Below are 21263 nucleotides of genomic sequence, written 5' to 3'. Positions count from 1 at the left end.
CTGCGCTACATGCCTCTCGTATAGTAACCGGCCACATTATATTGCACCTGCTCTGCTGTGCCAGGCTCTGTGTTAAGCACTTTGTGCATATTTAAAACTCATTTGTAACTCATGTCAGCTGGGTATTTGTAATCTATACCTTCTTTCTTCCTTTCTTTTTTTTTCAAGATTTTATTTATTTATTTTTAGAGAGGGAAGGGAGGGAGATAGAGAGAGAAACATCAATGTGCAGTTGCTGGGGGTTATGGCCTGCAACCCAGGCATGTACCCTTGCTGGGAATCGAACCTGCAACACTTTGGTTCACAGCCTGCACTCAATCCACTGAGCTACGCCTGCTAGGTATACCTTCTTTCATACAAAAATCTTGTCCATAATAGGTGCTCAAGAAATGATCGGTGTGTGTATATGCATACATATGAGTCACTTGCAGCTCACATTAACTCATGCTTGTAACTGCTGTATGATCTCATAACCAGATTGAATGTATATAAAATGTATATAGTGGGTGCCTAAGAAATAATAGTTGTACGTATATGCTCCCACCAATTTGACATGCATTGGCTCAGCCATCACTTACGGGGCACCTACTGTGTGCTGGGTGCTATGCAGATGCTAGGGATACGGGAGCGAATAAGGTCTACAGTCCCTCCCACCCGCCATCCAGTTCACATCTAGCTGCAGAGAGTGAAATACGGCAATAGCTTCTGGTCCTCCCGTGCCTGTTCTGTGCCAGGTGTGGCATCTGAGCGCACAGGGAGGCGGCGCCTGTGAACACGATACCATTTATTCCCCATGGCAGCCCAGTGTGGTTAATGTGCTTATTGTCCCAACTGACCAAGGAAGCTCAGAGAGCTGAGGTCAGTGCCTGGGATGTGGCTGACCTCAAAACCTGTGATTTTCATCAAGATACTCTACGGTCCGTGGGCATTCAGGCAGGATCTGTGCATTGTGGGGTAGAAGGTGCTCTGATGGGGAAGCAGAGGGGCTGGGACAGCCCAGTGGAGGGGGTCCCTAATCTGTCCAGGGTTTGGGGAGGAGGGCAGTTCAGGCAGTCTTCTTGGAGGAGGTGATGGCCGAGCTGAGCCCTGAGGGATGAGGTGGAATTGGCCAGGGAAGAGTGGGGAAACATCTCGGTCACTTGCAGGTAATTTCTGCACCAGAACAGCCACTCTTCCTGTTCTGCCTTCCTTTGAGCTGCTGGGGGTCTCCTCTTCTGCACCACCACTTGATTTCTGGATCAGGCCCCTTTCCCTGTTAGCTGAACCTCTCACCTGGGGTGGGGCCTCAGCTTCGGCCCCTGGGCATAGCAGCCAGGGCCACTGTAGTGCGTGCTTGTAGGGACAGTTCTGGGCAGAACTGTGGGCACACAGGTGTCAGCCTCAGCAAGAGGTCTCCAGGGCCCATCCCCCCATATCCACCAACTGGCCCAACTACCTGAGGCCACCACATGGTGACATCACCCCCCGCTTCTGCAGTTTATTTCCGAGCCCTGGTAAACTTCACTCGCTCCATCGACTACAGCCCTCAGCTGGAGGACGCAAGCTCTGAGGCATTCCAAGAAGTCTCCAAGGCTGTGGTGGACACGGTGAGGTGAAGGGGCATTTGGGGTCTCCCCCGGGGTGTGGGGGGCAGGATTGGGGGTAGGGTATAGGTACCTGGAGGCTGATGGTGCTGTGTCCCTTCGCAGCTGGAGTCAGAGTACTTGAAGATTCCCGGAGACCAGATTGTCAATGTGGTGTTCATCAAGTGAGAAGGGTCCCTGGGGGCTGGTGAGGGACTGGTGGGGAAGCCAGGGGAAGCTGGCAAAGATGGGGAGGGAGCCTGGGTACCAGGAGGGGAGGCAGCAGAGGCCTAACCAGGTGAATTGGTGAAAATTCAGGAATTGGTTGGGGGGTCAATGTGGACCCTAACTTGCCCTGTTTGCAGTACAAAGTATCCAGGGTAGAAGAGTCGAGAGATCAGGCCTGAGCATCTGGCAGGGGCCAAGGGAGGAGCTGAGACCACAGGCATCTCCCTCACCCTGCTGCCCTGCCCCACGCCCATCCCTAGGGAGCTGGACGGCTGGGTCTTTGTGGAGCTGGACGTGGGCTCCGAAGGAAACGCAGACGGGGCTCAGATTCAGAAGGTGCTGCACACGGTCATCTCCAGCGGCTCCATTGCCTCCTACAGCACCTCTCCCCAGGGGTTCCAGTTTCGGCGCCTGGGCACCGGTGAGCCCATCCTGGAGCCTGCGGTCCCCTCCTCTAGTTTCTCAGGCTCATGTGGATCCCCTTTGAGTGTCTCCACCATGGGCTCTCTTAGCCTGGGCTTGCACACCACTAGGGGCAGGGGGCTCACCACGTTAGGAGCCCGCCCCATCGATCTTTATGCAGCCTTGGCTTGGGTTGAACAAAATTTGTTTCCTCCAGCGTGTACCCATTAGACCCACTTTCTGCTCTACCTCTCTGTGTTGACAATAGGTAGCAATTCTTTTTTCATATGGTACTTTCAGGTCAAGAATAGTTCTGTGTTTAATAATAGCCACGTTATTTACTGAGCACACACGCTAGGTGCCCTGTGAGGCCCTCAGGGCAGCCCCCACTCAGTCCTCGCAGTGGTGTCTGTGAAGCAGATAGTATTCCTCCTGTTCCGGAGACGAGGGCCCAGAACGGATAAATGGTTTGTCCGAACCCACGTACACAGAGAGTGGAAAAGCCAGAACTCAAGCCAAACCATGTGTCTGTGCCAGTCTTGCCAGACCTGTGATAAGATCAGATGAGAAGCTGAGGCCCGGAGAGAGCAGGACATTGGCCCCAGTCACAGGGCTACTGGATGCCAAGTCCTGGCTCAGGGTCCCCTTTCCTGCACCCTGTCTCCTGGTCCGACTCCCCGAGTCTTGTCCTTTCTAGGCCGAACAGTCCCAGGTCATTCCTCGTAGGCTACGATTCTCAGCCCCGTCTCCGTCTCAGTTCCCTCTCCTGGGAGGGCTCCACCTTGTCACGGCCTCTGACTCGGTGGAACCCAGGACTGAGCAAACTCTATCCCTACCATGGTATAGCCGAATCAAAAAAAAAAAATAGTGAAACCATCAGCTTTCTCCTTCTGCCCATGAAACTTTAAAATTAACATACTCGAAGGTCAAGGTTGCTCTTTTGGCATCCCCGGGCCCAGATATGAAGATGGCAGGGGGTCCAGCCCTCTTTATTTTTCAACGAGTCTTCCTGGCTAGGGATGGTGGAGGGTGGGACTGGCCCAGCCTTGCAGCTCACAGGTCCCGGGTCCCAGGTGGGATGGCTGCTGATCACACCTTCCTTTCCAGCACAGACACCCCCGTCCCCCTTGGCCGCCATGGCGGCCGCAGTTACACCAGGTGAGAGTGTAAGCCAGACCCAGGCCCAGCCGGGTAACTAAAGTTAACAGATGAGGGAGAAGGAAGGACGAGGGCTAGGTGGCTGGGCACAGCCCCCAGGCCACCCCTTCTCCTCTCCCTCTTCGTCCCCGCTGGGTCAGGTTGTGGCCTGCATGTGTGTGGCATGGTGGTTGCATGTGTGTGGCCTGATAACTGGGTGTGAGGTCTGTGTAAGAGCTGGGTGAGGCTACTGCCACACGTCCCATGTCTCGTGTGCGCTGCGGATGTGTCCACCATGTGCCCCTTGCCCTTGCCGAGTCGGCCAGAAACCCCGTGGCCTGACGCAGCACCAAAGCCCACTGCCAGCCACGCAGTGCCTGTGCATGCCTGAGGAGCCCCCCTCTCCTGTGCGTTGACATCTTCCACCAACCTCCCGCCTGCCTCTCCAACTTTCCCCGACCCCGCAGTGCCCCAGGTGCCAAGAGTCTGCACCGAGACCGAGTTTGCCTGCCACAGCTACAATGAGTGTGTGGCCCTGGAGTATCGCTGTGACCGGAGGCCTGACTGCAGGGACATGTCTGATGAGCTTGACTGTGGTGAGGGGCTGTTTGGGGGGCAGTGCGTGGCCTGCAGATGCTGGGAAAGGGCCAGGCTCTGCTGGGCCTCCAAGTCAACCTGGGCTGTGAGGGTTTGGTGCAGGCAGAGGGGTCTGAGGGAGGTGGACAGGCGCATGGAAGGGTGATACGAGGGTCAGGGCACTGGGTGCATGTTGCAGGGAGGGCCTGGGGAGTGCAGGGGACAGGGGCGAGGAGCCACCCCCTCCTGCCAACACCAAGTGGTCTGTGTTCACAGAAGAGACAGCCTTCACACCAACCCATTTGGTGGAGGTATTACCTGTAACACCACGGCCAGAGGCAACCACCACACGGCCTCCACTGGCCACCCCGGCTCCCCGGCCTCAGCTCCCTGCTGTACACAGGCCTGAACCCTGTGGGCCCCTCGAGGCCACATGCCACAGTGGGCACTGCATCCCCAAAGACTATGTCTGTGATGGGCAGGAGGACTGCAAGGATGGCAGTGACGAGCTGGACTGCGGTGAGGATAGGGCAGGGGTAGAGGTGGGGGGTACAGGAAATAGGGGAGCTGCCGGCAGAGGGCCTCTGGCTGAACCCTGCTTGGTGCACTCAGGCCCCACTCCGCCCTGTGAGCCCAACGAGTTCCCCTGTGGAAATGGGCACTGTGTCCTCAAGCTGTGGCGCTGCGATGGCGACTCTGACTGTGAGGACCACACCGATGAGGCCAACTGCCGTGAGTGTCCCGGGGTTCCCCTGGCGCCCCCACCCCGCCCAGGCCTAGTTCCCCCTGTTCTGTCCCCTATTGGACAGGTTTGTGTGCTCTCCCTGGCTGGGTGGTAAAGGCCCCGGGCAGGGACAAACTGTAGGGTTCATCTCCTTCTGACCCCAGCAGTGAGGGTCCTTGGCCCTGACTGGTCTTGTGCAGCAGGCAGCCTGGCCAGACCGCCCATGGCTAACGTCTCCCTCTCTTCTCTCTTCATTTTGTTACCATTCATTTTTGCTTGGGTCCGACGAGTAGCCAAGAGGGCTTGACACATACCCTAGGGTCCCCTGATGATTGGGGTCCTTGATGTATGTGTGAGTCAAAGCATCCCCCTCCTGGGCCTTGGGGGTTCTCACCTAGAGCTGGCTCTGAGTTATGTGTTCTTTCATCAGCCCAGCTCTTAATCCATCTGTCCATTCAACTATCCAGTGTTTGTCTGCCCAACATCCTCCTTCCCTCCCTTCCATTCACCCACTCACCCTTTCATTCAGCTGGCCATTCATCCGCTGTCCTTCTGCACAGCTCTTCATCTCGCCACCCTCCTGTCCCTCTCACCGTCCAGTCTATTTCCTATCTATTCACTGTCCGTCTGCGCATGCATCCATTTTTTCAGCATCCTTCCTCCCATCCCTCTCTCCATCCATGCATCTATCATCCATCCATCCATTGTCCATCTCTCCCACTCTCCATCCATCTATCTGTGGTCCAGGAGTAGGGGAAGGGTCAAGAGATCAGGTCTCTGCTGGGAATCAGTCAAAGGAAGTCCTTATTGACAGAGTACAAAAGAGAGACCATGAAAGCTGGATGGCCTTGGGGCTTTAGGTCGCTGGGACAGAGGACACTGAGGTAATGTCATAGATAGCTGCGTCCTGGCCTTCTCTTGCTTCCTTCTCTGTGGATGTGTGGCCTCCACCCCTGTCCCATTCTGTCCTGTCCGTCCCTGTGTCCGTGTCTGTCTCCAGTTTGGTCTTCCCGAGGAAGAACATCTGTCACTGTCTCTTAGAGGTGCCAAGCAAGGGCCCAGGCCTGGCACCAGGCCAAGTCTAGGCCTCTGGCCAGGGCACAGGTGGCTGCCTCAGGCCAGGTGCCATCCCGGGCCAAAAGTGAGAGTGGCAGAGGGCAGCAAGGCCTGAGCTGTGGCAGGTCCCTTGCAGGGCCTTTCTGGCAGAGAGAGCTGCCTTGGGTATTACCCAGAGTCCAGAGATACCAGCCCTTTGGCTGTACCTTTGGCAGAGGCCTTGTGCTTCTAAAGGAGACCGGATGTGGGAGGAACTGAGTGGCTGCGATGGGCCAGGTTTCGGGGAATGCAGATGGAGTAAGAGGTGGGGGCAGGGTAATGGAATCATCCGTTTGACGGCCGACTGATGACCGTGACATTGTGAGCCTCGTTGTGGCGACAGTGTCAGGGCCTGGTCAGGGCGGCTGTGTGTCATGGAGGTGAGATGGGACAGTGACCTTGGGAACACCTGGGGAAGGTGGACAGGGTGGGGCCATGGGCATAGGTCAGAAGTGGGGGAGCCACCCTCACCCACACCCCCTGCTCTGTGTCCCAGCTGCCAAGCGCCCTGAGGACGTGTGCGGGCCCACGCAGTTCCGCTGCGTCTCCACGAACACGTGCATCTCGGCCAGTTTCCACTGTGATGAGGAGAGTGACTGTCCTGACCGCAGCGACGAGATTGGCTGCAGTGAGCAGGGAGCTGGGGTGGGGGGGCGAGCTGGGGGCCTTGGGTGGGTTTCCGGGTGCCCCTCTCCACAGTCTCGGCCTCAACCTCCTCTTGCCTGGCTCCTCTGAGCCGTTCCCCTCGCTCCTCATCCCTTTGTCCTCACCCCCCTCACCCCTACTCCTGTCTCCTAGTGGCTCCCCAGGTGGTGACCCCTCCTCAGGAGTTGATCCAGGCTTCCCGGGGCCAGACGGTGACCTTCACCTGTGTGGCCAGTGGTGTCCCCACCCCCATCATCAACTGGCGGCTCAACTGGGGCCATATCCCATCTCATCCCAGGTGTGGCCCTAGGCCCAGGTGGGGGCTGAGGATGTGGAGGAGGCGGAGCCAGTGGACCAGGCCTGACTCTGCCTCTGTCTCGGGGCCCACCAGGGTGACAGTGACCAGTGAGGGAGGCCGTGGCACGCTGACCATCCGAGATGTGAAGGAGGCAGACCAGGGTGCCTACACCTGCGAGGCCATGAATGCCCGAGGCATGGTGTTTGGCATCCCTGACGGTGTCCTGGAGCTCATTCCACAGCGAGGTACCACCACCAGGCCGGAGGGCACCTGGCAAGGGGGCAGAGCTGGGACTGCCTGCCGGGGCCTGCTGCAGCCCACTCCTACACCACCCTGCAGGGCCCTGCCCCGACGGGCACTTCTACCTGGAGCACAGCGCCTCCTGCCTGCCCTGCTTCTGCTTCGGCGTTACCAGCGTGTGCCAGAGCAGCCGCCGCTTCCGAGACCAGATCCGGCTGCGCTTTGACCAGCCTGGTGACTTCAAGGGTGCGTGGGTGGGTGGGTGAGTGGGTGGGTAGGCAGGCGGGCACCAGCTCCAGCGGGCTTAGAGGGAGGCAGACATGGGAGAGCAGCAGCACCAGACCCGTGGGACCAGGTTCGGAAGGGACACAGTGCTGTTGAAGAAATGCTAAGCCCTCTGAGGAAAGCATTTCAGGGAGAAAAACATACATTCTTTAGGAAAAACCAGATCCACGCTTCATATTTACCTGCTTCAGGTTGTGAAGAGGATGGGCTCTAGAGTCAGATTCCTGGTTCAAATCCTGGCCCTGACCCTTACGGCCTGTACACCTTTGGTCAAGTTGCTAGCTTATGTCTCAGTTTTCACGTCTTCCAAATGGGTAGGAAATAATAACTACCTCTCAGGTAGCTGTAATGACTCCGTAAGTTCATCTAGGTCAGCCTCTCAAAATAGTGCTTGGTTGATGGTGAGTGCCCAGTTAGTATTCCCTCCGGTCACCCTCGTCCTGACAGACTCAGACGTGCCATCGTCCCCAGAGCGCAATAGTCCAGACTTTGGCATCTGAGCCCAGGACTGACCTCCAGCTGCACCAGTTACTGCCTATGTGACTTTGGCCAGGTCTCTCGGCTTCTCTGGGCCTGTTTTCCCAAACATAAAGGCAGGCACCTGGACGAAGTTCTCTTGCTCTGCGAGGCAGAACGGCACGGGCCCAGACATCAGAAAGACCTGGGTTCAAGTCCCAGCTTTGTCGTTCACCCCCTGACGTCAGGCAGCCCTGCTTCTCCTTGCCTTCATCACGGAAGATTAAATGCAGGTGGAGGGCTTAGCGCCTTACACAGGAAGCACTCGGCAGGTGTTGCCTATTATGTCCCTCTGTGGGTTGAGGGACCTCCAAGTGACTCTTACAAGATGTAATTACCTCCCCAAGTTGGCCCGTGGTATATTTAGAATAATAATGGCCATAGGCGCCACCTCACAAGCTCTAGGTTGGCGCCCTGCCTTGAGTCACACAGTCATTAGATGGCCAATAGTCCTGGCAAGGTTGGGGCTGATTCTACTGTTTTCAAATGAAGACCCCAAGGCTCTTCAAGGTTGTGGGGCGCCCCTGAGGTCACACAGCTATTTTAGAGGCAGAACTGGAACCCCGGCCTGTCTGATTGGAATTGGGATGGTCAAAGTGGGCGGGGCTCCAGAATGAGTAGGCAGCCTGCATGTGGATGGTAATCAGGACAGAGGGAGACCTAAAAACATCCCTGAAAGGACAGAGGAAGGCAGGTGTGGGGCAGGGCAGCCTGGTCTTGGGGTTGCGTGTGGTCATTCTGCAGGAGAGGGGGCTTTACTCCTCCATGGTCGCAGGGGCACATTTAGGATCAAGGGGAAAAGCTATTGGCAGGTGTAGACAGGCATAGGAGCAGGGTAAGGGGAACTTTCAAAGAGTCAAAACTGCCCGGACTCGGGAGGGACTGCCTTTGGAAGTAATGAGCTCCTCATCCCTTAGAGTTGTCCAGCGTGGTAGTCACTAGCCACATGTAGCTATTTAAATTTAAATACATTCATTCATTTCCTCAGTCGCTCCAGCCACATTTCAACGGCCCGGCAGCCACGTGTGGTTAGTAGTTACCTGTGGGAGATCTCCGTCCCGCAGAGCTCTCCCGGCCACCGCAGATGAGAATAAATTGTCCCAGACACAATCTTGCTGTTCCGGCGGGGAAGGGGGTGGTAATTCCCTCTAGTGGGGCACTCCCTGAGCCCTTCTCCCAAATGGCTTTTATCGGGAATGGTGTGTGTAGGTATATACATGCATAGTTCGTCAATCAATGCAAAAGGCTATAGTTATACAAAAACAGGTATTATCTATAGATAACAACTGAAGGAGCACAGAGATGTGTCATAGGTCAGGGTCTGAGTCATGCTGACGCCAGAGGGTCTTTAAGACGTGTTTCATGAGATAAGGAATTTACTCCTTATGCCTGGAACTTAAACATCCGGTTTATATCAAGAGGGCTATGCTGGGCAGAGCAAGCTTCAAAGGATAAAGTGTACATTTTCAGGCCTGATTCCCACGGGAACCCTCAGTGTTAGAGTCGGGTCGTGACTGCCACCTGCGTTACCTGGTTTTCCAGGGAGACTTACTGGCCTGTTCTCGAGGAGCTACAGTCTCTGAAACCACACAGAGCGGTCCCCAACAGCTACCATATTGGAAAGTACAGATATAGGACACTTTCATCATCACAGAAAGGCCTCTTGGATGGTTGGTGCTGCCCTGGAGATCTGGGGGACGCTGTGGAGAGAATTCCTCTGTGTGTGTGTGTGTGTGTGTGTGTAGGAGAGTGCTGGACCCGGCAACCTGTCAGAGTAACAAATAACAACAGCTAACAGGTTTTTGAGCACTTCCTCTGTGCCACACTTTGTCTTAAGCATATTCTATCAGTTTGTTCATTTTATCTTCCCAAGAACCCTGTCAGGCAAGCTGCTATTAGCCCATTTTACATACAGGAAAACTGAGGCCTTTGCCCAGACTCACATATCGGGAGGGCAGTGGAGTCAGGCCTTGGGTACCTGTTCTTCAGCCCCGTGTAATCTCTACTGCCCCCGAGGGCTATTCCAACCTGGACAGTCCACGGATCTAGTGGAAAGCAAAAGGCTCTGAGAAGTCCCCTTGCAAAGATTCCCCTTGACCTTTCTCTGACCCTGTGTTTCCCACAGGGAAAGTGGAACTATCAGGAACTTCCCCTGATAGTTCCCAGCCATCACCCGTCATTCCACTGCACTGGCTCTCCCCACAGCGTGCTTTGGGAAAAGCCACTCCAAAACTTCAAGATGAAAAAGAAACTTCCTTCCTTCCTTTCTTCCTCCCTCCCTCTTTGGGAGAGACTAAGGTTCTCTGTAAATCAGAATTCTCCCAGAACGTTCCCATCTTTTTGGGTTATCACCCCTCGAGGTGTCGCCTCGGGCCGTCACGTGCTACAGCCCTGCACCCCTCCCTGGTGCCCCCTGCAGGCGTGAACGTGACGATGCCCGCGCAGCCTGGCATGCCGCCGCTCTCCTCCACCCAGCTGCTGATCGACCCCGCCCTGCAGGAGTTCCAGCTGGTCGATCTGTCCCGCCGCTTCCTGGTCCACGACTCTTTCTGGGCTCTGCCCGAGCAGTTCCTGGGCAACAAGGTGAGGGGCCTGGCTGCCACCCTGGATAGGGAGAGGGCTGAACGCCTCCTCACGGGCCCAGAACCTGCCTGGGCGCTGCTCCCTCTGAAGCTGGTGGGCAGCAGAGAAGACCCCACTGTGGGGAAAGGGGTGGTCATGGCCTTGTGCAGCCCCCTGTGGGCCCTGGCTCTCCATCCTGCCCCCCTTCTCAGGTTGGGAGAAACGCCAACTCTGCCTTCAGAAAGCCCTCCCAGATCACCACACCTAGGCTGAGTTGAGGGACCCTTGCTGGCCTCCCTGGGCACCTTTGTGTAGCATTATCGTCCTGCTCCCCACATCAGACTGAACGCCCCGAGGACAGAGCCCGGGTCTCACCTCTCTCTGCTGTGTGTGTGCCTGGCTCCGTGCCAGGCACACAGGGAGCACCAGGCCTGCAGAGTGAGAGGGGAGGGGGACAACTGGACACGTGGTGGGCACCAGGCACGTCCATGGCTGCCCTGCCCTGACCTGCCCTGTCATGGCCAGGTGGACTCCTACGGAGGCTCGCTGCGGTACAAGGTGAGCTATGAGCTGGCACGTGGCACGCTGGAGCCAGTGCAGCAGCGGCCGGACGTGGTCCTCGTGGGTGCCGGGTATCGCCTACTCTCCCGAGGCCACACGCCCACCCAGCCCGGTGCTCTGAACCAGCGCCAGGTCCAGTTCTCTGAGGTGAGTGGCGCCTGAGTCCTCACGACTAGGGGTACAGGGGGTGCAAGCTGGACAGGCGCTGACATGTGAACCCGCACCCATCCCCCCACCCCCACAAACACCTCTGTCCACATGCAGGAGCACTGGGTCCATGAGTCTGGGCAGCCAGTGCAGCGGGCCGAGATGATGCAGGTGCTGCAAAGCCTGGAGGCCGTGCTCATCCAGACAGTGTACAATACCAAGATGGCCAGCGTGGGGCTGAGCGACATCGCCATGGATACTACTGTCACCTATGCCACCAGCCACGGCCACGCCCACAGCGTGGAGGAGTGCAGGTGCCTGATCCAGCAGGGACCCTGGCGAAGGTGAGAAACAGAGGAACCTCGTGGTTCCTGTGGCCACTGTCTTTGTCTTCTCCCCACAGGTGCCCCGTTGGCTATTCTGGCTTATCCTGTGAGAGCTGCGAGGCCCACTTTACCCGGGTGCCCGGTGGGCCCTACCTGGGTACCTGCTCTGGCTGCAACTGCAATGGCCATGCCAGCTACTGTGACCCTGTGTACGGCCACTGCCTGGTGAGTAGTACCAGCTGGCACTTGACCCTGGCTTGGGGCAAGAGGCAGAAGCAGGGTAGGAGGCCAGGCTGAGGCTTCCCGTGCCCACAAGCTTAGCACGACCTCCAGAATGTCATGGCCTCCAGACAAACTACTGTGATCTCTGGACACATGAACAGAGATGTAATGTCAGACCAGGGAAGTGTAAGTCCTACTTTCCTCCACCCTGGTCTTCTAGAACAATCCTGGAGAGTCCATGCAAAGCATGGCCCTTAGCAGGGCAGCCCTAAGGGGAAGGAGCCCGTAAATCGTGGTATTTCTCAAGAATAGTGGAGACAGCTGGGGTTGTGGGGCTGACGGAACAGAGGCCTCGAGCAGGGAAAAGCATTTTCTCCAAGTCTCCGAAGAGCTGTCCAGGCGTGGAAGGAGCGGACTCCAGAGGACAGACCCGGCCGGTGGGTGCAGGTTGGAAGAAGGAGGTGGGCTTGGGTCCTTAGAAAGTAGGCATTTGGAACCTTCCGAGGGACAGGCTGCCATGTGAGGTGATGAGCTCCTCATCAGGATGCAGCTGGATGCTCCCCAGTCTGAAAGCTGTGGAGGGATTTCGGCGTGCCAGGGGAGGCGGAGCCACAGCCTCAGAGGCCCGCCCTCCAGGAGCCCATCTGGTTCAGTGCGGGCCCCATACTGGGGGGCAGAGGGCTGCTCTGGAGCACCTGAGCCACTCCCTCCCCTTCCTCTCAGAATTGCCAGCACAACACCGAAGGGCCACAGTGCAACAAGTGCAAGGCCGGCTTTTTTGGGGATGCCACGAAGGCCACGGCGACTGCCTGCCGGCCCTGCCCTTGCCCGTACATCGATGCCTCCCGCAGGTAGGACCCAGCTTGGGATGGGGCGAATATACCTAGGTGAGCGGGCAGTACAACGTGCTAGGGGCAAACGTGGGCAAGGAGGTGGGAGGCCTGGGTTCGCATCCTAACCCGGCCACTCAACTGTCCTATGCCACTTGATCTCTCTGGGAGTCAGTTTCCTTTCCTATAGAATGGGCCCATCGGTCTTCCTGTTGTTGCTGTGAGGCTGCAGATCAGGAACAGTTGGGAAGGGAGGTGACATCATGGCTGTCAGTGTGAACTGCAGTCATTTCCCGTCGTTGTAGCCCTATCCCATGTCTTGTCCACTCGATCCCCACAGATTCTCAGACACCTGCTTCCTGGACACAGATGGCCAAGCCACGTGTGATGCATGTGCCCCAGGCTACACAGGCCGCCGCTGTGAGAGGTGAACAGGCCGGCGGGGCTGGGGGAAGCAGGCTGTACCGAGCGGGGGCATGAAAGTGCCACTCACGACCCGCTCTCTCCCCCAGCTGTGCCCCCGGATATGAGGGCAACCCCATCCAGCCGGGCGGGAAGTGCAGGCCCACCAGTGAGTATCCCAGCCACCTTCCCCTGGCCCCTCTGCCCGCAGACCCCATGCTCCTTGGGGAGCTGCCCCAGTCTGTCCCCCGTCTGCCCAGACTACGTCTGTGTCATTTCCTCCTACCCTACCAACACCTGCGTTGTGCCTCCAGACCAGGAACTTACACGCTGTGATGAGCGAGGCAGCTTGGGGACCCCTGGGGAGGCCTGCCGCTGTAAGGTACGCATGCGTCCCCTGCTGCACCCCAGGGGCCTTGGGACCTGGCACAGCACTGGGAGAGGGAGAAAGGAGGATCCATCCTCTCCATAGCTCCTGGGCTGGTGGGTGGTGGCGTAGCCAGAGGCTGATGGGCTTGCCTGGCCGATCTTCCCCTCATGAGAGGTGCTTGGGGAGTCAGGTGACCCGGGTTCAAATCTCAGACCCTTTGCTCATCATTCTTTGTATGACCATTGTATGTGTACCATACCTTTGCTTGTACCATACTTCAGTTCTCACGTGGACACGGTGATGTAGGTTGTAGCATTGCCAATTTCCAGGTGAGGGAATAGAGGCTTAGAGGAGGGGAGTCATTTGCATCAAGAATGTCATGGGAAAAAAGAACTGAACAGAGCTTGGAGTCAAGCACCCCGACCTCGATTCCCGGAGTAGGTTAGCAAACCTTGTGTAAATCATTTTCCGTGCCTGAGCCTCGGTTGCTTCATGTGAAGCACTGGAGACCTCACTCCCTCTCAAGCTACTTAGAAGGTTTAAATGACATGATGGTTGAAGAGAAACCTACAAAGTGCTTGAAACACTCCATAAACAGTAGTGGTAATTATTCTAACTATGTTGCTGTATTTTAAATCTAAATGCATTTGTCAGCTGCCTAGCAACCCAAGAAAAAAGGATTGGTTAGCGTAAATTCCCTTTAAGAGGGAATTATTGTTCACACGGTTGCCACTTGTCATACGTGTGCTCTTTCCGTGGCTCCCCTGGTCCTGGGTCCCCACCTGAATGCGGGTGGAGTGGGCGGAAGCTCCAGGCAGCCCCTCCTGTGGGCCGCCCTGCAGCTCCCAGCTCTGTGCCTGCAGAACAACGTGGTGGGGCGCCTGTGCAATGAGTGTGTCGCTGGTTCTTTCCACCTGAGCGCCCGCAACCCCGACGGCTGCCTGAAGTGCTTCTGCATGGGTGTCAGTCGCCAGTGCACCAGCTCCTCTTGGAGCCGAGCCCAGGTACCTATCTGAGGTGGGGGGTGGGGCGCGCAGGCAGGCGGGACCGCCAAGCCCAGGCCGGGTGGACGCAGTGCCAGTCCCGGGCCATAGCTGTGTACCGGCCTCTTCTCTCCCAGGTGCTCGGTGCCTCTGAGACACCCCTTGAGTTCAGCCTGATCAACGCTGCCAGCACCCACACCACCAGCATGGGCATCTCATCCCCTGTGCCCGGGGAACTGGTCTTCTCCTCCTTCCACAGCCTCCTATCTGGACCCTACTTCTGGGCCCTCCCTTCACGCTTCCTGGGGGACAAGGTAGGCAGGGGGTGGAAAAAGAAAGGGGATTCCAGGCTGCAGAAACCACATAGGCAGCGGCTTGGAAGCAGGAGTGTTACAGTGCCTTTGGAGAAGAGGTGGAAGAGGTGGGGGGAGCAGTGGGAGTGCGGAGCAGTGGCAGGGTCCGACTGCGGGGACCCTAGCTGAGCGCCCGTTCCCCGTCCCAGGTGACCTCCTATGGAGGAGAGCTGCGCTTCACAGTGACCCAGCAGCCGCAGCCTGGCTCCCTGCCCCTGCACAGGCAGCCGCTGGTGGTACTGCAGGGCAATGGCATCGTCTTGGAGCATCACCCCTCCCGGGAGCCCAGCCCCGGCCAGCCCAGCACCTTCACCGTGCCCTTCCGGGAGGTGAGCAACACTGTCCCAGGAGTCTTCTGGGGTGGGGGAGGCCCCCTGCTTCTCCCACTCAGGGGTATCCGCACCCCAGGATGGCAGGGGTTGTAGCACGCGTGTCCTTACCTTGGCAGCAAGCATGGCAGCGGCCTGACGGGCAGCCGGCCACGCGGGAGCACCTGCTGATGGCGTTGGCGGGCATCGACACACTCTTGATCCAGGCATCCTACAGCCAGCGGCCAGCCGAGAGCAGGTGTCTGGGGCGGGGGCGGGGCCGGAAGGGGGTTCGGGCGGGCAGCTCCGGTATAAGTGTGTGATGTGGTGCCACCAGGCCGCCGGCTCTCCTTCTTTGCAGGCTGTGAGGCCATCCTGTGCCTCATTTTCCCCAGCCGTGAAATAGAGATTATACCAGTGCTTCCCGCACTGGGCTCATCTCGGGTCAGGTTGCCCAGAAGCCAAGCCCGAGATGGGGACTGAGCTGTGCATGATTCACGAGGGGAACCTGGGAAGGGGGGTGGGGGGGACGCGGGAGGGGGAAGTGGCCAGGCAGGGAAGGAGTTTCAGGTGGGGCCTCCACTGCATCCCCCTGGAGCTCTGCAGAGTCATCCTGCTCTGAGGCAAAGGGGCTTTTGTACCCTCAGTCCGTCTGTCATCGGTCGCCCTAGGGATCAGGGTGGTGTGTGTGACCTTTCTGGGAGAGGAAAATGTATTCTCTGGAGAAAGCTGCAGGTAGAAGTCATTTGCCACAATCCCCACAGCAGCTGGGGGATGGACGCCCAGTTAGCATCAGGACAGAGCTGCTGGGAGGGTGAATGAGACCATCACCCATCGGATTCCGGAGATGCCTGGCACAGAGCCGGGGCTCACTCACAGGGTTTTGTCACGCCCAGGATCTCTGGCATCAGCATGGACGTGGCCGTGCCCGAGGACACTGGCCAGGACCCTGCCCTGGAAGTGGAACAGTGCACCTGCCCACCCGGGTACCGTGGTCCATCCTGCCAGGTGAGCCCTGGGCCCCACACACCTGTCCAGCCAGCTCCCTCTGTGGTGGGTGCTCCCTGGCCCCTCCACTTTTAGCTCTTTCCACCTCCCCAAGCCCACCCCAGCCCTGCCACCCAGTGGTTGCTGCCCAGAATGGGTCCTGCTGAGGAAGCCCCTCCCACTGCCTTCTTCCTGCCCCCAGGACTGTGACACAGGCTATACACGCATGCCCAGTGGCCTCTACCTGGGCACCTGTGAACGCTGCAGCTGCCATGGCCACACGGAGGTCTGTGAGCCCGAAACAGGGGCCTGCCAGGTGAGTCCCACCACTCTTCCTACCCCAGGGATCTGTAGCCCCGGGCGGGGGCCAGCCTTAACCACGCTCTGCCCTTCAGGATTGCCAGCACCACACAGTTGGCCCTCGGTGTGAGCAGTGCCAGCCAGGGTACTATGGGGACGCCCAGCAAGGGACACCGCAGGACTGCCAGCCATGCCCATGCTATGGGCCCCCCTCTGCTGGCCAGTGAGTTCAGTTCCCACCTGTACCTGCCCTTCCCTGAAATGTCCACTGGCCCCTCGACAGAGGAAGTCTTCGTGTCCTCCCAGGCCCTTTGGAAGGGCAGTGATTAAATCCTGGCCTTACGGTTTCCTCAGTGTATCATTTTAAGGTGTGATACATGTCCCTCTGTGGGCCTCGACTTCCTCATCTGTGAAAGGGGGATAACGGTGTGCTCCACCTTGTTTGCTTATGTGAGAACTGCACAAGGTGATGCACACGGAACTCAGCGACATGCCTGGCACGTGGTTGGCACTCGGAATGTGCCCGTTCACGTGCCCGCCCTTCCTCACCTGTCTCCCTGGGTCCTGAAGGAAGAGCTGCTGGCCTTCTAACTAGAAATGTGTCCCCATGCTCTCAGGGCCACCCACACTTGCTTTCTGGACACAGACGGCCACCCTACCTGTGACGCGTGCTCCGCAGGCCACAGTGGGCGACACTGTGAGAGGTGAGGCAGGTGGCCGGCAGGGTGGGTTGGGTGTAGGGGAGGCTGCCCCTGGAGTCAGGCTGGGCCCAGTGCCCCCTGACCCGGAGGGACCAGGAGTCTCTCGCTCCCCATACACAGGCCCCCGAAGATGACCATCTCCCTTCCCTGAGCACCTCAACCTTCAGCCTGCCGTTTGAGGTCCTCAGAGATCTGGGGTTGCAGTTCACCTCCAACCCCTGCACCCCTTCCTCAGGCAGACCAGAATGCTCTCAGAAAAAACCTCATTCTTATGAAGGTTGTAGGTTCGAGGCCTAATCATGCTCACTACACTGGCTCTATGGCCTACGGCACGTGCCTGTTCTTCTCCCAGGTGTTTCCCCATCTGTAAAATGGGTTCGTTGAGCTGATTGGTTCCCTCCAGCGCTGTGAGGCTGTTGACCCCTGGCTCACAGCAGGTTCACCGGGATTTTGTAGTTCTGCCCTCCATTCATCCAGTGTTTTCTCTCTCCCTAGGTGTGCCCCAGGTTACTATGGCAATCCCAGCCAGGGCCAGCCGTGCCGAAGTGAGTGGGGTTGGGGAGGCCTTTGGGGTTGGGCTGCCCAGTCTCCCCGACGGGTGGAGCTAGAACACTACCTTTGTTCTCCTTCCACCTGGGACAAGTGACTTTCCCCTTCTGGGCCTCAGCTTCTTTGTCTGTGAAATGGGGATAGTAAAAGGCGTCCCCCCCACCCCCCCTCCCCACCCCGAGCGCTGTGTGAATGTGTAGAAGGACTGCACGTGGTAGATGTTTGGAAATAAACACTCCCTCTCTGGGTGGTGAGTTAGATGAGCAGGGGCCGGTGGAAATGCGGGTGCTTGGTGGTGGGTTTCGGATTCCAGCTGTGGCTTCCCTCCACCGCAGGAGAAGGCCAAATGCCAGAGCCGATCCGCTGTGGCTGCGACCCCCAGGGCAGCGTCGGCAGCCAGTGTGACGCTGCCGGCCAATGCCAGTGCAAGGTCAGTCCAAAGTCCTGCCCTTTACGAGGCCCTGACCTGCAGCCGCAATGGTTGCCAGGCCTTCCCTCTCCCCACACCCTCGAGACTGTCGCTGCGCCCCTGCCGCCTTTCCCCAGAGGGCCCTTCTCTGCCCCACTGCTCGGGGCCTGGTGGGATGTCAGGCGGCAGCTGACAGGAGCTGGGGGCCAAGCCAGGGGGCAGCAGGGGCTCCCAGAACTTTCGGAAGTGGCTGGGGTGGCTGGCCTCCGTAGCGGCTGGAGGTACAAGAGACCCAGCCTAGCTCCCTGCACCCACCTTTCCATCCATCCTCCCAGGCCCAGGTGGAAGGCCTCACCTGCAACCGCTGCCGACCCCACCACTTCCACCTGAGCATCAGCAACCCCGATGGCTGCCTGCCCTGCTTCTGCATGGGCATCACCCAGCAGTGCGCCAGCTCCTCCTACACCCGACACCTGGTAAGAGCCTGCACACAAGGGTCCAGCCCCAGACCCTGCCACCTGCCTCGCCCTGGCTCCCCTTTGGGGCACGTCAGAAGCCTGGCCCAGAGGCATCCCCATTGCCTATGAGGACACCTGTGCCCACACCCCTGTTATTGCCCATATGAGCACAGATCCCAGTAGCCCTCACTCCTGCCCTAATACCCCCCATGACCCCACTATTGCTTACATCGGAACCGAGCCCAATCCCCCCTTTTCCCAGGTGTCCTCCCTGTTCCCCCCTTGTTTCTGCCCCAGCCCTTATCTCAGCCAGCCTTCCTGTTACCTATCCTCCTGCCCTCCCGTGCCCCTCCCCCACCCCTCCCCCGCCAAGGTGCCAGTCCCAGGGCCCAGGCTGACACCTAGCCTCCTGCTTCCAGATCTCCACCCACTTTGCCCCAGGGGACTTCCAAGGCTTCGCCCTGGTGAACCCACAGCGGAACAGCCGCCTGACGGGGGGCTTCACCGTGGAACCCGTGCCTGAGGGTGCCCGGCTCTCTTTTGGCAACTTTGCCCAACTTGGCCACGAATCCTTCTACTGGCAGCTGCCGGAGACGTACGAGGGAGACAAGGTGTGGTGCGCGGCGGGAGCTGGCAGGCTCTCCCCGGTTGTCAGCTTTGGGCCAGGCCCCTGCTGAGCACGGGGCCAGTGGGGACACAGACAGGATTTGACCTCAGAGAAGTCTGGGCCGGCAGGCAGGTGTCAGCCACGCCATGGCTAAGGACACATAGCCTTTGGGGTCAGATAGACCTTACCACTTACCAGCTGACTGCCTTTTGATAAACCTCAGCTGCAGGGTGGTGGGAGGATTGGAGGTTGTGTCTGGCACAAAGCCGTGCTCACCTGTTAATGATTATTAGCTTTCGTGCAGTCAGGTCCTGGGCGAGGCTCTCGAAACACAAGGACAAATGAGACACAGTCGAGGTTCTGTTCATTTGCTCACTCACGATTCACCCGTGCTTCCGGCTCTGTTTGGTGTCAGGCATCATAATAACTCTCATTGCAGGTCATTTATGTTACCCTGTGCTTGGCACCATTCCGAGCACTTATTTACATACCACAAATCACAGTGGTGTGAGCTACGTTCTACCACTGCCCTATGTCATCAGTGAGGGGACCGAGGTGAGAGAGGTTAGGTGACCAGGTCTAGCGGGGAAGTGATGGTCATGGTCATGTTGTGGGTGCAGGACCTTGGGCTGACTCCAGGGCAGCCTGCCCAAATGTGTTCCCCAATCAAGGTCATTTGGTGGTACCCGGGGAAAGGGGGTCTTGGTCTAGGAGTCACCTGCTGGCTGAGGCCAGTGTTCCAGCAGATGTGCCCCCTTACCCAGGGTCCCAGGGAGGTCAGCCTCCCTGGGAGGGGGAGTCCTGAGGCTGCCCCATGCTTGTTCCCTGGCTAGACCCAAGCGTCCCAGCCTCCTCCTAGGCCTGGCTGCCTTCTCGTCCCTTCTCCCTTCTCGGGTTCCTCCTCTGCTGGCCTGCCTGTCTGCCTCACCACTGCCCTGCCCTGCGGTTCCCATACTTCTCTCTCTGATGCCCTCTCCTGGCGTTCCCCTCTCCCCACAGAGGGAGGCCTATTTTGCGCGGATGCGCCGGGCTCACCAGGTAGGCCCATGATCTGAGTGGTGTGAAGTTGCTGTGACGTGGGCATGGTGTGTCCTTCGATGCCCTCAGCCCCGCATGGGGTGATACCTGGGGCCCAAGGCAGCGTGGATCAGCATGAAGCCAGGCAGTGCCCTGTGGCTCCACAGTCAGGTCACTGCTGTGCCCAAGCCCTGCGACGGTAGGAGTTACAGCCAGGAGGGGTGCAAGCCTCATCTGCTATGTGGTCTGCTTCCGGTGCCAGCCGTCTGTGGCTAGAGTGGTGACTCAGGTGGCAGGGAAACTAACTCAACGCTAAAAGCCACATGACCATACCTGGCCCCCAGGTTACCGCAGCACCGCCTCCCAAGCAGCCTCTATACCCCCCTCTGTGTGCACGTGCCCCTGTAGCATCCCAGAGTTAACCCCGTGGGCCAGCCTGCAGAGGGGAGCACCCATCTTTCTCCGTGGGCAGTGTGAGCCTCTCTGGCTATCACAGCCCCAGGGAGAGGACACTCCCCAGGGCTCCAGCGCTGGGGCCCCGGGAGGTCTGAGCTGGCCTGTGCCCTCCACCCATCAGAACCGCACGTCCCTCTCAGAGGAGAAGTTGCGGGTAGCTGTGACTTCTGGGAGGATCCCGGGACCCCCAGAGGGCAGGGGCCAGGCGCAGCGGCTACCACAGGTAACTCGGGGCCTGGTCTGAGCTGTGTCAGGGGCCCCAGGGAGGAAGGCAGAGAGCACAGTCCATCAGGAGCCTTGAGCAGACGCCCTGGCCTTCCTGGGCCATCTCCCCACCCCAGGCCAGGCCCCGGCCTGGTGCCCAGTCCCCTCCGGGGTTGCCCTGGGAAACATTCCAGAGCCGTGAAGAGCTTGGTGTGGCACCGTGGTCCACATGGACAGTGAGGCCCAAGGCGAGCCTCCCACACACTGATGCCCCTGGGCCTGCCCCTCTCTTGCCCCGGGCACCCTCTGTATGAGCTTCTCCCCATAGTCAGGGCCCACAGCCAAGGGGGCCCGTCCCAGGAGAGCTGCACCAGGCTTATGAGGAGCAAGAGGGAGGTGGGGACAGGGGAGCATCAGGCATCAGACCTTGTGAACAGATAGAACCGGAGCACAGCCTGAGGGGAGGCAAAGCCTCACGCCTCACGGCAACCTTTCTGTCCCTCTCTGCTCCTCTCCCCCATCCTCCCTCCCCTGGTCCCCCAGGTGGATGAGGCCCAGAGGAGGATGGATGCCGAGATCTGGCAGCTCCTTTCCAGCTTCGCTGCCCACCCCCACCCCCCTCCCCCAGGGTTCTCACCCCATCCCCAGCCTGCAGCTGCACTGCGGGCAGTTCCACCCTCCTCCTCTGCCTCCTCCTCAGCTTCTCTGCCTTCTCCTGTAGGCTCTCAGGTACGTGCCGGGGCACCCATCCGGGCGCCCACACGCCACGCTTCCTAGACGTCGGGTGTTTCTGAACCAAGTTT

The 21263-nt window shown here is 58.7% G+C and overlaps 1 protein-coding gene across 13 annotated transcripts in view; it reads left to right on the top strand.

Annotated features, from left to right (window-relative positions):
* Nucleotides 1–21263, top strand: part of HSPG2 (heparan sulfate proteoglycan 2) — a 96364-nt gene that overhangs the window by 36828 nt on the left and 38273 nt on the right. For 11 of the 13 annotated variants that reach the window (XM_036025496.1, XM_036025486.1, XM_036025488.1 and 8 more), the window contains exons 4-34: nucleotides 1477–1586; nucleotides 1689–1747; nucleotides 2051–2211; nucleotides 3300–3350; nucleotides 3797–3925; nucleotides 4182–4424; nucleotides 4518–4637; nucleotides 6221–6352; nucleotides 6523–6667; nucleotides 6761–6912; nucleotides 7007–7153; nucleotides 10128–10291; nucleotides 10796–10978; nucleotides 11096–11292; nucleotides 11382–11529; nucleotides 12250–12377; nucleotides 12697–12783; nucleotides 12869–12927; nucleotides 13073–13140; nucleotides 13992–14132; nucleotides 14249–14425; nucleotides 14614–14793; nucleotides 14913–15031; nucleotides 15669–15780; nucleotides 15962–16075; nucleotides 16155–16282; nucleotides 16677–16763; nucleotides 17256–17305; nucleotides 17645–17739; nucleotides 18054–18194; nucleotides 18596–18787. In XM_036025496.1, the coding sequence (XP_035881389.1) occupies nucleotides 1477–1586; nucleotides 1689–1747; nucleotides 2051–2211; nucleotides 3300–3350; nucleotides 3797–3925; nucleotides 4182–4424; nucleotides 4518–4637; nucleotides 6221–6352; nucleotides 6523–6667; nucleotides 6761–6912; nucleotides 7007–7153; nucleotides 10128–10291; nucleotides 10796–10978; nucleotides 11096–11292; nucleotides 11382–11529; nucleotides 12250–12377; nucleotides 12697–12783; nucleotides 12869–12927; nucleotides 13073–13140; nucleotides 13992–14132; nucleotides 14249–14425; nucleotides 14614–14793; nucleotides 14913–15031; nucleotides 15669–15780; nucleotides 15962–16075; nucleotides 16155–16282; nucleotides 16677–16763; nucleotides 17256–17305; nucleotides 17645–17739; nucleotides 18054–18194; nucleotides 18596–18787 (4019 nt within the window). The remainder of the gene's footprint in view (nucleotides 1–1476; nucleotides 1587–1688; nucleotides 1748–2050; nucleotides 2212–3299; nucleotides 3351–3796; nucleotides 3926–4181; nucleotides 4425–4517; nucleotides 4638–6220; nucleotides 6353–6522; nucleotides 6668–6760; nucleotides 6913–7006; nucleotides 7154–10127; nucleotides 10292–10795; nucleotides 10979–11095; nucleotides 11293–11381; nucleotides 11530–12249; nucleotides 12378–12696; nucleotides 12784–12868; nucleotides 12928–13072; nucleotides 13141–13991; nucleotides 14133–14248; nucleotides 14426–14613; nucleotides 14794–14912; nucleotides 15032–15668; nucleotides 15781–15961; nucleotides 16076–16154; nucleotides 16283–16676; nucleotides 16764–17255; nucleotides 17306–17644; nucleotides 17740–18053; nucleotides 18195–18595; nucleotides 18788–21263) is intronic. The other 2 variants (XM_036025491.1, XM_036025489.1) reach the window with 1 other exon arrangement.

This window comes from Phyllostomus discolor, chromosome 5 (genome assembly GCF_004126475.2).
Source record: "Phyllostomus discolor isolate MPI-MPIP mPhyDis1 chromosome 5, mPhyDis1.pri.v3, whole genome shotgun sequence".
NCBI classification, from domain to species: Eukaryota; Metazoa; Chordata; class Mammalia; order Chiroptera; family Phyllostomidae; genus Phyllostomus; species Phyllostomus discolor.
Note: the sequence above shows the minus strand (reverse complement) of the source record. Positions and strands in the feature narration are given on the sequence as shown.